Source organism: Calypte anna, chromosome 3 (assembly GCF_003957555.1).
Source record: "Calypte anna isolate BGI_N300 chromosome 3, bCalAnn1_v1.p, whole genome shotgun sequence".
Lineage (NCBI taxonomy): Eukaryota > Metazoa > Chordata > Aves > Apodiformes > Trochilidae > Calypte > Calypte anna.
In genome coordinates, this window is record NC_044246.1 from 15,117,089 (window position 1) to 15,132,206 (window position 15,118).

The following is a 15,118-nucleotide window of genomic DNA, read 5'->3' on the forward strand; positions in this document are numbered from 1 at the left end:
TATGTAGTCTCTATAACTTCATCCTCCAGTCATTGCCATGAACTAATCTTTCCTTCAATTAGCCTGAAGTAAGAGGAGAGCTCCAGAGCTTATGTATCTTGAAACTGCACTTTACTGCCCTTGAAAGCAATACAGGTTTTGTCACAATTTTATTTAGAAAAGATAAGGTCTTATACAGGTAGCACATGGATTGTGATAAGCCCCATCAGTTCTGTAACCTTAAAAAAAATGAAGGGCAGAGCAATCAGATGTTGCCTTGGCCCTATCTTTCACAGTTGATTATTGGCATCATTTCAGACATCAGCAAGGATGGCACAAGACCTTTCATTCATATAATCCATGTACTTGGGCATCCTGTAATATCTGGTGACATTGTAGGCTTTGGAAAAGGTGTTTGTGTGTTGAAGGCGTGTTGAATATTTATTGTTCAGCTGTTTTGAAAGGCCTGCTAAACAGCCCTGGCCAATTCTACACTAAACCATTAGCTGCAAGGATAACATATCTTATCGAAGAACCATGTTTCAAAAATTGAGTGGTTTTAAATTCAGCTTTAGGATGTCCTGGTCACTCACTGCAATTTTTTCTGCAGAGGAAGAAATTCAAGGAACAGCTAGATGCTTGAAATATCTCTCTAGATGTCTTGTTATTCTGCAAAGCACTAGTGAAACTTAGCTGGTACCATTTCTACAGTTCTGATCGTCTGCCTTTAAGAAATGGGAACAGAGGCAGACAAGGGCTACAGATGCAGAATAGATGAGAGATAACTGCTAAAAAGTAAACCAAGTTACTTGGAAAGAAACAACTGTACTGATAAATAGAACACCAAAACTTTGCAGGCTCAGCTTGATTTACAGTTTTTCCTGGCAGACTTCTAACAAGAGTTTATAAAGGTCTTTCAATACAGCTTGAGTACCATAAAATAAATGTAATTTCCTTTACTGAGCACACTAGTGGTTCTACAAAGTGGACAGATGGCCCTACTGATTTTGTGAAGCCTCATCTTAGGGCCACATTTAAGATAAGTAGAAGACAAGATTAGTGATTTTGTAACGATAATTCACACTCTTGTAAAAAGTGCTGCTCTACTGAAGGTTTACAGATGGCTGTGACATCAACAGAAATAATACAAGAGGTATCCTCTTCAGATTAAGCATATTTTGCTGGAAAACATTCCAGCTGATATCAGAGGACTCTAAACAAGAATTACAACAGAGATACTACACAGCTGGGGAGGTGGGGAGTGAAGAAGGGTAAGTCTTTTTTCTTCTGTTTTGCAAAAAGCAAAGCAAGAGTTATATTTATCCTTGCAGCTTTCCATCATAAACCTCTCTTTTACAAAATGGCATTTTAAAAACACAATTTGTGAAACTTCTAGTCAAAAGACACAAGTGTTTTCTAAAAAGTCCCCACACTGTGTACATGGTTGTTTGTGGAAACCTGTTGTACTCTGCCCAGCCGGGATTTGGATAAAGCTTTTTTTATTTCAGTCTGCAAGTTCTGTTTTTTGCATTTTTCTTCATCCTCGTGGAAACTTGCCATTGTTTTCCCAAACTACCTCCACTGAAAGGAATGCCCAAGTCTGAGGCTCCAGTTTTCACACAGTAAATTCCAGAATAAGGTCACAAAGGGATGTTCAGTCCAAGCAAAGCTGGACCTAAACACTTGCCCCTTCTTCCTTACTCAGGCAAGTTGAGACCAAGCCAGCATTGCTCATGTGACCTGACAGAAAAGCTGTGAGTAGTCAAGGCTTAGGAAACACTTGTTGTTGATTCTGTACTTCAAGTGTGTAACAACAAACTCTTGTGGCTGTATCAACAGTTTTCACTCTTAAAAATTAAATCGAGCATGCAATCAAAGCACATAAGAGAAAGCAAAGAACAACTTAAAGTCACTGTTTGATGGGAAATCAAAGCAGTCATAAGCTGCTATATGGTGAATCTGGGAGATTTTTGTCAAATTTAACCATTACAGTTGAATGATTAAGTTTTCCCTCACTACCAGTCCTTGCTGTCCTGCTGCTAAACTTCACCATAACAACTAGCTCACAGCATGCTTTATAAGTGACCTCCCAGCCCAGATGCAGGAAAAAGAAGAGTAATGGTGAATGATTATATTGAGAGAATGAATTAATTCTGCAATAAACCCCCAAGTTTTGGGATAGTTTCTATTTTAGGATGAAACATGAAGTCAAAAGACACTAAGATGGTAAGATCCTATTAAAAACAATTATTGAACAAATGAACCTCTACTTCCATTCTGCAGTACAAATAGGTGTTACTGTTTCCTCTGGAAAAAAGTTCTAATTTGTATGGATATTAACCTCTTGGAGGTAAGTCAATATTTTCACAGCATGCACTGTTTAAGACTTGTGTATGATGTATAGCATGGACAGTTAATTTTCCTATAAGTCATAATTCATAGGACAAACAATGTGAGGGATATTAATGGAAAGAGATCAACGAGGTTATTTCCTTTTTGGGGCTTTCTGCACAGTTAAATAATAAGTGAAACTCATAATTCAGCAAATTAGTTAACTGGAACTATTTTGTCATTGCAGAATTTAACACTGAAGCTTACCTATTTGTGATACTTTCAGATCATATGCGTGAATGAAGTTAATACTGCTTAACTTGATTTCTTTCTACTTCCATGCAATGGACAGAAACACTAACAGCTTTGAAAAGGCAGCTGACTTCTTTGACAAATCATGACTACAGAATTTAGCAGCTGATACAGATTTTCTCCCTAGTAATTTCAGGACTAGAGTCCAGTTTAATGAACTAGTTATTAAACTATTTTGATGAAAAGCATATTTAGTGCTTTACTAGCATTCCTGTGCTCTTGTGATTAATGCAATTACAGGCCTGTTTCCTTTTCACTTTCCCAAGTTCCACATAGACATGTTTTGAAGACAAATTAAGTAAAGGTTATGAGAACTACAGCTGTTTTGCAGATGCTGAGTGCCCCAACTTTTATTTGGCCTCCCACTACTCTCATTCAGAAATAAAATCTAACAGACGATTTCATAGTTTCATGAATATAGCTTAATTTTCAGGACTTCTGGGCCAATATGCTTATCACACACTATTCCTTGGTGTGAAGAAAAGAAAGTATATCAACAATTTTTACGCTGCATCAGCTGAAATTAAGTAGTTGGAACAATCTATAATAGCAGATTAGGTTTCCTTCCTATCTGAATACGTACATGGTGACTAATGTAGCCAACTCCCCTTTAAAAGGGCTTTGGAAAATACTGTTGTCCCCACTTTAGAGATAAGAAAATGGAAGCAGAAGAGTCAAGAGTTTAATCAAGCCCTAACACCAGTCGGTAACCTATGTCAGGCAGGGTTAGAACAAGACAGTGTTTACACCACATTATTGCAACAGAGTTGCTACCGATTGCATAAGCAGATGCTAACCCATGCAGCAGTCAGTTTCCAAAATAATGTATTTCAGATTAGCTGCAATTGATTTAAGTAGATTTAAATTAAACCAAAACAATCCTAGTTTCAATAAAAACATTTTATTGAGCTTTACTAGATGGCATGGGGTTGGAACATTTCTTTGAAGTGTTGTAAACTTTTTTTCCCTTATTCAAACAAGGCCTGGAGACCTGGAGCAGCAACCCAGCAATCTAGTTAATCTCTGCAGCTTTTCATCCATTCATAAAATGGTACAAACTGAAATATTTAGACATTAAAGACTTAATACTAGACATGAGAATTAAAAGGGGAAGCTGAGTTTTAAAAAAACAAACAAAACAAAACTTTTCCTTCCTCCCGCCCCCCATGCTTTCAGTGTATAAGAGCAATTCATTAGGAAAGTCAAAACACAGGTGATCCAAGCTTGACAGCTTTGCTTAGAGAGGCCTAAATAAGCTTTTCTACTCACTAAATTAATTGCTACATAAAATATCATGGCATTGAAAAGCATATTTTGCTCTCTCCCACTTAAAGCCATGCACAAAAGCATTCTTCAGATTAAGAAGTTTGCAGAAATTCACTTTGCTAGAATACACTAAAAAGAGTTTGGAGATTGTTTTTCAGAAGCTAGGAGCAAGATATTACAGGATTTTTTGTTTCACAGGCATTTTTGCATTTCATCCCCGAATCTCACTACATTAAAGGTCTTGCTTCTCTGATGACAAAAAGCTGCTGCCAAAGTGTATCACACATCTCAATATGTCTTATGGAGAGCAAAGTGAAAAGAAATAATAATAAAAACCCAAACAAAACAAACCCAAACAGAATGGAAAAAACAAACAAAACAAAACACACAAAAAACTCAGGTCCCACTGAAGCAATTGTTACTTTTCCATGAGGTTACACAGGCTAGAGTACTTTTTCCAAAAACAGCAAATGGATGATAAAACCTAAAAGTAATCAGACTTGAGTAAAGTATAATGACATTTTTAATCAAGTAGACTTTTGAACTACAGAACAGGAACAAGAGTCACACCACTGGCTGCTAACTGTTTGGGGCAGAACCTCCAACTCACCTTTATGGTCAAAGTTTCCAGAGAGAACCGAACATTTAACAAAGCCTCAACCACACTATTCTCTCTCCCTGTATCAGTCCATCAGACAGCAGGAGGAAGACACAAGGCAAGGCAGGCTTCCAGTGTCAATATGGGCAGGATCCTTCATATAAATAGCAAGGTGGTGGGTTTATGTTATGAGTAACAAGGAGGGGGGAAAAAAAAAAACCTGCCACAGACACACAATTTGCTTTGAGATTTCAGTAACTATATATTTAGATTTATCCAGGTCTTAACCTAGAACAAAACTTTGTTATGTTACTTACTACAAATCCCTTCAACATTAGATTACCTCAAGACTGATCTTTGAGGAGGTTTGGCAGAGGAGGCCGCTCTGGACAAATATTTTCAAGTACAGCTACAGATACAGGAACCAGCACAACTAAGGCAGGATAGAAAGAAATGTGATCAGTAACTAAGATAAGCTTGCTGGGAAATAGTCTGACCTAGACACTCACAGACCTGTAGTAGCATAACTTGCCTATACTATCTTGTTTCTTCTGCTGAGTGAATGAATTAACCTGATAATAGTATCAGTTTGCTGGTAGGAGCTGCCTATGTATTAGAATATTTCTTAAACATGTGACAGCATACACACAAACCTCATTTTTGTAGGAAAAGTATAACATTAAAGAACCACACACACAACATGTACCCTGGAACACTATCTTCTTCATTTTATTATGTTCAGCATCATATTAGTAAGTACACAGAAAGGCTTTCTTCTCACGAGAGCTTCCAATCAGTAACTTAGACAAAAAGCACAGCAGATACTGCTTTGATAGTTTCTCAGTACTATTTCAGTGCTATACTACATTTTGTTCCTGAGAAAAATGGTAAAAAAGTCATTGCATGTGTCCTGAAGAATGTGTTTTGAAAAAAGTATAAAAGCAAGTTTAGTCAACTGAAAAGTCTTTCAACTTCAAGACTACCAATTCAGCACACTTCCAGTTTCATAGATTTTCCCAAATATTTGCAGGCCATTCCTAAACATCCATCATGAGACAAAGTGAAGGCTTGGAGTAATGTACCACATTTATATGTGGCAGGTAAGTAACAGATTCTGTGCCTTGTCATTTCTCAACCGTCCCCATTCCTGAGGATGTAGGAAAGCCAAACCTCTCCATCTTCTTGTTTCTGCGTTCAAGGGAAGAGAGATGAGCTGGCAGATACACTATTTGCTGCCTTCTGTTTGTTACACTCTTTTCCTTCCTAGCCCGGATTTCCTGCAACTGACATCTCCAACCATTCAGGAGACATCTATTACCTTCTTAGAAGCTGAGAGAGAGGAAGCACTTGCACATTGCTAAGTATAGAACCCTCAAACTTAAAAGCTGTTAGGCACACAGGATGTTCAGCAGCTCATCAAACCCACAGAAAAGCTGCAGTTACCTCAAGTGAGGTTGTTTTCCTAAGAAATATGCACAGAATTCAGCTGAAAGAACCTAATCAGTGCCTAGTGTGAAACTACTTCATTGCAGTGTTTTTCCACTAGGAAACAACAAGAAGCCAGCTGTAGGGACATCTGTCCAAACAACCAACTGCCCAACTGTATCAGAACTGAGAAAGCATTCTTAAAACACATGCAAATAAAGCCAACACACTCTCAGAATGTGAACTATATTTTACTTCTCTTAAATATAAGATAAAGACATCGATGCTCATTTCATTTATCAAGTTGAAAGCTGTAGGACCTTGCAAGACTACATAGCAGCTTTATGAAAAAACACAATTATCCCAGAGTCAGAATCCGGCTCAGATATTACCTTAAAAATCTAGTAGTACTGTTACAGATCTCATAGAGTTAGCTGCTGGTTTTGCTGCTACAACAGAAGAATCTTCATTTTTTTTCAGTCTATCTCCCTTCTCTTGCCTTCCACCCCAAAAGCAATAAAAGAGTCAGGAACATGCAAGTATTCTTTTAAAAGGGAAAACTGATGGTGACACAGGTGAAAAGCCTTCAAAGTGCACTGATTTTCTACATATAAACTAAAAATCTAGTGATTTTCTAAGCCTAAACTTCAGCGCCCTGCCAAAACCGTTGTGCCAACCAGGCAAGCATTAATGACTGCCCTCTGCATTTCTGAAGTCACATAATCACCACTTAACACAGGCTGGAAGGTTGCAATTGTAACTTCACAGGCAAGCTATCGTAGTTGGACTATTTAACTTGATTTTAACATATTTGCATTACATTTTATGAAGCAGCAATTATAACAGGTGAGTACCAGAGTGAGGGTTCCAGCCAGAGGGCTGAAAGAGAAGCCATGGGACCACCAGCGAGTTCGATCACATCCCTTCTCTTTATACAGCTGCTTGGACCCAAATGCCTTCTATATTTCCTTGGTTCCTGGAGAAAACTCATCAGCCTCACATCCCTCAGAAGCCAGAACACTTAGAGCTGCTGTTTCTCTGGCAAAGGACCACACATGATTCTTAAGAAACTTTAGAGGAAAGTCTTTTGACTCCCTTCGACTGGGTTGGGAATACAAAAGCGCAGCAGCAATATGAGCACTTGGAACTCACACACAGAAGTTATCACTGATGAATTTGATATCTTAGCAAAGCCACCAAAAATACTGTATCATATCCAATATTTATACTTTCCAACTCAAGGCCTTCACAACCCTTTGCAGAAATATTTTCAAGTTCCATTAGCTATTGCTCATTAGCTACCATTTCCCAGCAGTCTTATGACTTACTTTGAAGTAAGTCATAAGTCCAAACTAATGTTAAACAACTGACATATTTGTTGTTAAGTAGGATCAGAGTGATACTTGTCATAGGTACATGACAGACCTGTGATAGGTACTACTGGGAGGTTTTTTGCAACTGTTGGAACCTCAGAAAGACACACAGGTCTGAGTTTTGTTTCTTAGAACTTGGAAACCACTGGCACAACATTCGTAAGATGCCGCCACAGAACAAAGTCCATTTTGTATTTGCCAGTTTGCTCAACAATGATAAATGTCAACTTTTTCATTAAGGCAATATAGTCCAACAGATGGGCTGATCTGTAGCAATTGATCCCACAACAGGAGTTAAAAACCAACCAACAAAAAAACGGCTCCATCACAAGAAACACTACATACACACATAGTTAGAACTGGAACTTGATTTCAGATTCAGAGGCTGATACTATTCTTAATTTCCTGTTCCCTTTTAATCACTCACGTTTCTTTCTCTTGAGAAAACAGCATGCAAGGTTTGAGTTCAAGACATTTCAGAAGCTACTTTGCACCTAACAGCATTTTTGATCCACTAGAGTTCACACAACATAAGCTAAAGGAAATGATAACTTCCTTATTGATTTGATGTAAATAGAGCTGCTAGGGCAAAGCATGCCTAAGAGAGATCTCTCCTGCCTACAATTAAAATATAGAAAAGAATATAATTAACACATTACTCTACTATGAAGATATGATAAAATAAGATGGGTGGACATAAAAACCTAAAGGGCAGTCTGAAGTTCCCTCCTAAAAAAAAAAATAATCTGTGTTTTAAAGAAAAGATCTCGTAACACTAGAACCAGCAGTGCTGTTGAGGAACCTGAATTGGGATGATGACAGGAAATAAAGTAATATAGAGTCATGCCTTCAAGCCCAAGCCATCCCTTCAATGAACTGTCAGTAAAACTGCACAGTGCCTATTGCATGCCACACTATACAGATTCAATCTGCTTCTAAGCATGGCTCAACTGACCATGTCTCTAGCACTATAAAGAGCTTTAGCTGTGACCACAGTGGTATTTTAATTTGGATGAAGAGTGCAACTCTTCTAGTGGTCCCCTGTTACCATGGCTACAGAGGTTATCTTACAATAACCTATCTAAAATGAGCCAAAGAAGTGGTTCCAAGATCGTTGAATACAACCAGCTGTTGATAACCTGCAAATCTTCTAGCATGGCATGGTCTCTAAAACAGAACTTGCCAGAAAGCACACCCAGTAACAGAAGGTAACAGGTCAGGTAATATGAACATTCTGTCCTAAAGTAACATAAGGAAAACCACTCAAGGATTAAGTCCATAGCAGGAAAAAGGAAAAGCCCACAGCATGAAAATTATAACTTCTGATCAACTGCTATTGTGCTCCATTAGCAAAGAGACTTGCAGTGTATGCACTATCAGCTTTCTTTAACTATATTCTAACACCATTTAAACAATTTAATGGTTAAACAGAGAAGGAAAAAAAAAAACCACAACAGGAAAACATGCCTGCCTGCATGTTTTTACATATAGAAACACACAGGGAAAAGTTGTGGATTTATGCATTACATAACTCTGTGCATTACTGACTGTTGTCAGTTCTCTCCATAACTCATAGCCCGAGATGCCAGAGAGCACTGTGGACAGTGGACCCACATTTTTATCTCTGTCTATCCCTGCTGAGCTTAGAGGTTGCACATCTAAAGATACATATGTGAAAAAATCTAGCAATACCTATGTTTGAGGCATAAGCCTTAAGTAAGGTTTTAGATGACAGGTATTAGATGCCATTGTTAATTTGCAGTTCAAGATTTTCCATTGGCAAGTACTTGTCCTGCCTGATAGCTGCTCAGCTTTACTGCATTCAGTCCATGCTAAACTCTTAGTCTTGAATGTCCCCTTTCAGCCACGGAATTCAGTCTCAAATTTGCCTCTTCCACCTTCAGTACCTTAGATGGAATGGAAATTAAACAGCTACCAACCAATCCCTTATTTATACACCTCCTGAAGAGCATAGAGGAAGGGAAATACTGTGAAAAATATGCCTCTATTAACTTTATGTTGATAAACAGTTCACTCTGTTTTGCATAAGCAAAAGCCATAATCTCTTTATAGAATGATGAGCTAGCAAAAAGTATTTAAAATCTACTTCAGTTGTTTAAGAAAACTTGTTTGCAAATTCTCAAAAGTATTGCACAGATATAAACCTTTAAGTACTAACTTGGAATTTAGCATGTTGGGAAACTGCGCCAAATGAAACAGTATTTTTGAAGTTTCATAACAAAACTGACAAGCTCTAAGAATAAACAAAACTAGAAGCAAATTTCAGCATGCTCAAACAAACCAAAATCTTGGGAATGCACCTGTCAGTATTTGTGAGTGAAGATGAACCCTGACTTTAAAAGGAGAGATGAGAAACCAGGATTAACCTATTTGACTGTTATTTCCTTTAGCATAATGTATATCCTAGCAAAAACTCTCCTTGAGGCTCTTAAATGTTTGTTCACAGCACTGGGCTTTATGTCTGAACATTAAGGTTTCTAAGACTTATCTCTCAGGCCTGTTTAGAGTCTTCTGCGCTTTTTGAACAAAGACCTCAGTTTGTTCTCCCACTTGGTATATTTATCTGCTTCTCTTAAATGAGGCCAGCAGTTTCTCTTTTCATTTTATTGCTCTGTTTTGAAAGTAACCATTTTCACTCATCTTCACATTCCACCCTTTCCTTTCATTGGCCGTGATGTTTATCAATGGCAAGCACTTTATTTTTCACAGTTTGCTGGGCCAGTAGGAGATTTCCCAGTAAATAAGATGTGGCCCAGTGTTGCAAAGCTTTGTTCATGTGAATAGTGACATGAGGGTCAAGAGGGCCCCCCCTTTCACTAACAGCTCCTTTTATCATTAAGCTGATGTTTCACAATCAGGATGGAGCAATAAAGAGTAAAAGTAACAAAATGAAGAAGAGGGAAAGGACAGAATTGACTTACATTTGCTTCTGTCTCCAAAACTCACTGCTACTGCAGGGTACGTGAAGGTATCACTACTCTGAATCCCAGTCTATAGAGCCCCAGGACTCTGGGACACAGAAGCAAGTGGCAGGAAAAGACAGACTTTTATCAACAGACAGAGGCGTTACTCTACATTTAAGATTCTACAGTGCTAATAAACATGGTACAGCTATATCACTATTCAAAATATTTTTGCAACTATTCCACAGTGTTACGAGACATTTCTATTCCAAGTTAATTGTACACAGTGAGGACAGATTACACAGTTCCTTGTGTCAATGCACGGCTGTGGCTGTCTTTGGAAGCCTTTATAAATTGTCATGTGAAACATCTCAGCCACATTCTCACTTGAGCAGTCAGCTTTACCCAGAAGAAAACAGACAGGCAGGCAGCAGCCAGATTGTACTCTGTCCAAAGTGAGTTACCTTTAAAACCAGAGTCTACAAAGCATTACTTCAAGAAGTGCAAGTACTTTCTTTACCTCTTATAGTTATGGGAAGAAATATGGTTAAGTAATTACAATAATGAAAAGCAAATGGATTCTTCACATAAGAGATTTCCAAAAGCTGTTTTTAAACAAGTTTATTTTTAGGCATTTCTTAGCATTAGGGAAAAAAGATTGCTTTCTAGCATGTCCTACAACACTCAGCTTGCGAGTTTTCTGAAAGTCCATTAAATACATTTTGAGAAACACTTATTGCAGTGTATTTCTACTGTAATGTGCTGTGAAATCTTCATTACAGAATATAAACTTCAGATAGTATTTGACCCAGTACAGCCTACTTAATAATCACTTAAACTGTTGGTACAGAGATACCAGTCTGTGTGAATTGAGACTCTGTGCTGATAACCTAGTTGTCTATTTAAGTGGTTAAGATGACACTACAGGTCTAACTTTGCAGCTATTCCACACAGTTTTCATTGCACTTAACAGCCAACATTAGGCTCAGATGAACACAAGAGCTAACCCAGGGTGGGGAGCAAGGGCAGCAGAGATTGGTCTCCAGGTACATCAGTCCTTGTCACCTTCCAGACAGCTTCTAGAAACAAAACTGGCACTGTTAGTTCAACTTGAACATTTCTTGGCAACCCTGCATTTTACTAACACCTATTCAGAATTTTAGAGTTGGTGATATTTGTTGAAAAACTTTATCCAATGTATTTTAAAATGAGGGTATTAAAAAGAGAATCATTGAAACAAAGCTAAATGTGGTTCTCTGGAGTCACATGAGTGTCAGTAGGTATGCAAGAAGAGTAAGAGAAAAGTCTCATAAGATGCAGACTGGATGCCATTTAGAAAACTGAGACAAGCGCAGAGAAATGAGTCAAATAACGCAAAATCCCAAGAACAAGTCCAGGGAGACATGGAAGAGCCTCAAAGAAACAAAACCGAGGTAGGGTTTAGACTTGGGGAGAGCAGGGAAGGGAAATGCAGGTTTTCAAATCAACAGCATTCTGGATGTATTGTAAAAGAATAAATTTGGAGGTTTAATATGAAAACAGTATGATCAGCATTTGCTGAAAGAGAACAGATGTTAGCAATGTTTGAAAAATTCAGCATAATCCAACAGAAGCAGCATAGATAGTGGTTGAGAAAGCACAGCTACAAAGACTATTTCTGATATACTTTACAGCTTACTCAGGGTGAAATCCTGATGTCCTTACATGATTCCCCTACCTCGGCTAGCTTCAGCTAGGCTAGATTTCATCCTGCCATCCTCCACTGTAAGAAATGCCACCCCCTTTCTTCCCGTTGCTTCTCACACAGCAATTAGAGAAGAACAAGAACAAAGCTACAGGTCTGGAAGAAAGCAGGCAGTAAAGTTTCCAGTTATCAGTAAGAGTGAAGTAACAGCAAGGCAAGACATTTTAGCCAACCTGAGCTTAAGACAACATAATAGCTGCAAGGTATCAGACTAACAACCTGAGTATGGAAATCAGGCATGAGTGGGAGTCATAAAGAGGCAAAACTGAAATCACATGAATATAAATATCACCAGGAGATAACATGCACTGAAGAGGGAAGTCCCTCCACATTGTGCTGTGGAGAGATGTTAAAACTAAATATTTTGATCTGGCCATGGTTTGCCTTATACTTCTCTTTTTTTCCCCACTGCTTCTGAACCCATGTCAACTTTACAGTTGCTCTGTTGCACAGTTCACTCTAATATGAACTGCCTAATAGCTTTTCTGTTGTCATTTTGTATTTTAAGAAAAGCCTTTCTGCCAGTCTTCAGGGTTGTAATATGGGGAAAAAACCCAAATAGTTATTCCCTCATACTAACATGAATTTCATCCTAAATCAAGGCAGAGCCTAGATGACACATTATGTCTTCAGCAAGTCCAGCATGCTAGGCTTAATGAACTTCCCAGGCCAAACAGAGTTGGTTTGTTGTTTGGTTGTTTTTTGCGGACTTTAAAGCACGTTTTATACACAACCTAAAGTAAGATTTCAGTAAGATACCTAAACAGCAAACACATATGCAAAAAGCATAGCTTGTCCTTCATTTCCCAACACTCCTTTATGGTTGCAAGCGTCTGCCCACTGTACACCACAGAAACACATTTAATAGAGTACTAAGAAAGCAACAATAAGACTATTTGAAAGCTCCAATATCTGAAGCAGACAGAAAGCAGCCACCAACTAAAGAAAAAGAATTTAAACCACAAACTTTTAGGATTAAGAACCATAGCTTCTTCTAAGCTTGCAAAGTATCGATTACACCAGTAGAACTAATGAGCCATTTCCCCAGCCTTCTGTATTTTAGCATTTTAGTAGACTAAGTGAATTTTAATATAAATTAAAAAAAAAAATACCCAAAACACAATGACTAGAAGATCTACTGCAAAGATTCTCAAATAAAGTCCCAAATGACTCATTCTCACCACTGGAGCCCCATATATCTAGGCAATCTGTTTTTCATGGTTCACCATTGCTTGCCACCACGTTTTAATGTGTAACACATCCATAAAAAGGCACTAACCGAGTTTACACCGCTCTATGATTTAATACATGCTATTGATTAATAATTAGCTTTGAAGAGGCAGCCTGCCAGATGAGCGAGATAAGACGATTATCAACTCCTTATGGCTGGGAAACAAGTCATTCTCCTGAAGTAAAAGCAAAAGCTCACGAGTTGGCGGCATCCTCCGCTTCGGACCATTGGGCCCCTTCCCTCAGTTACCCTGACTGACCTCTCGGACACCCCCGCGTGTTTTGCCCACGAGAGTATGCAGTAGCCAGGAGAAAAGAAAAAAAAATTAAAAAATTTAAAAAAAAAAAGGAAAAAAGAAAAAAAAATAGGGGAAGGAAAGAAGAGAATCAAGACACTTGGTTTCACCTTCCTTTCCTCACAAGGCAATACACATTGAGGCAGAAGAAACCACCCTGGGTGCTAAAACAAGAGCTGCATTCACGGCTACCGGGTTTCGCAGCAGACAGGCTTGCGGGGAGCACACTCCGTGTGCTCAGCCAACTCCTCCAGCCCCCAGGACCTGCCAGCTAAAACCGAAATCAACCCCGAGCTCCTTTATCACTTCGGGGGAGGAAGGGACGGCTGAAGAAGGCCCCGTGTAATCACTCTATTACTAAGCAGTTAGGAATGATTAAGAGCTTTCCCCGCGCTCCCGCTCGAGGGACGGTTTTTAGGCACGGGGTTTTGTAAGGAGGCAGCTACGGTCGGGTTTTCCGAGGGAACGGACCGGCTTTCCAGCCCGGCTGTACCGCTCCCTCCCGCCCGAAGGCGCCGCGTTTTCCGCTCCGGAGCGGCCAGCAGCACCTGCTGCCGCCGCCCGCCACCACCGCCCGGCACCCCCCGGCCCGCTGTACCTGCAGGATCTTGTCCAGCCCCTCTTGGCCCAGGCAAGGGAACTGCTTCAGCAGCTCCGTCTTCTGCCGCTTGTAGTCGTCGGTAGCCGAGCGCCAGTGCGGCTCCTCCAGCACCTCGAAGATCGCCGCCCCAATGGACAGGTAGAAGATGATGGCCGAGGTCAGCAAGGGGCCCCTGTCCACCATGGTGCCGGCGGGAGAGAAAGAGGGCGGGCGGAGCGCGGCGGGCGGGCCGGGTCGGCTGCCCCGCGGTACGGCAGTGGGTGCCGAATCCGCCCTGTCCTTCCCCTGACACCTCTGCCTTCCCCGCCGTGCGCCGTGCCTCCTCTCCCGGCCTCTGCCGCGTTCCCTTAGACTTCCACACTCCCCTCCCACTCTCTCCTCCTCCCTCCTTCCCTCCCTCCTCCGCTCTGCCCCGCTCCCCCCAGCTGCCTCCTTCCCTTGGTTTCCTCCCCTCCCTCCTTCAGCAACAATTTGAATTTGGTGCCCTCCCGCTTCCTCCCCCGACCCTCCCGCGCATGCGGAGCTACCGCCGGGGGAAAGGCCGGCGGGGCGCCCCGGGGGCGTTCATGGCCCGCCGCGGGCTGGGTCGACCCTGCGGCCACGATGAGGGGCTGGAGAGCGGCGGCTGGGTCTGTCCATCGCCATCGCCCCCCGGTGAGGGCCCGCCCTGGGGAAAAGGGAGCAGGGCTGCCACCTTCCCTCCTCTCGCCCTGCCCCAGAGGGTGAGGGGGTCGCTGAGGTGAGCTCGGTCCCCGGCGCTTTCCCCCCGAGCAGCGCTGGTCCCTGCACTCAGGGACGTGCTTTCCACTCCGGATTTTGTCTTAAATCAAGAGAAGAAGGAGTAGCATCCCTCGCTTTTATTTTACTTTTTCCCTCGTATTGCCAAGTTCAGCGGAGTTTCTTCTCTTCGATGCTGAAGGCTGTGACGGGCGAGCCGCCTTCCCTGGTGCGGCGGGGTGCAGGGGGAAGGCGAGCTCTAAAGAGACAGCTCCGAAGAGAAAAGAAGGGGGACTGCCGGCAGGTCCCCCCATCCCCGGGA

The 15,118-nt window shown here is 40.9% G+C and overlaps 1 protein-coding gene across 1 annotated transcript in view; it reads right to left on the reverse strand.

Annotated features, from left to right (window-relative positions):
• Nucleotides 1-14,436, reverse strand: part of KCNK5 (potassium two pore domain channel subfamily K member 5) — a 34,805-nt gene extending 20,369 nt beyond the window's left edge. The window contains exon 1 of the mRNA XM_030448246.1: nucleotides 14,077-14,436. Coding sequence (XP_030304106.1) covers nucleotides 14,077-14,262 — 186 coding nt within the window. The 5' untranslated portion in view covers nucleotides 14,263-14,436. The remainder of the gene's footprint in view (nucleotides 1-14,076) is intronic.
• Between the last annotated feature and the right edge of the window lie 682 nt (nucleotides 14,437-15,118).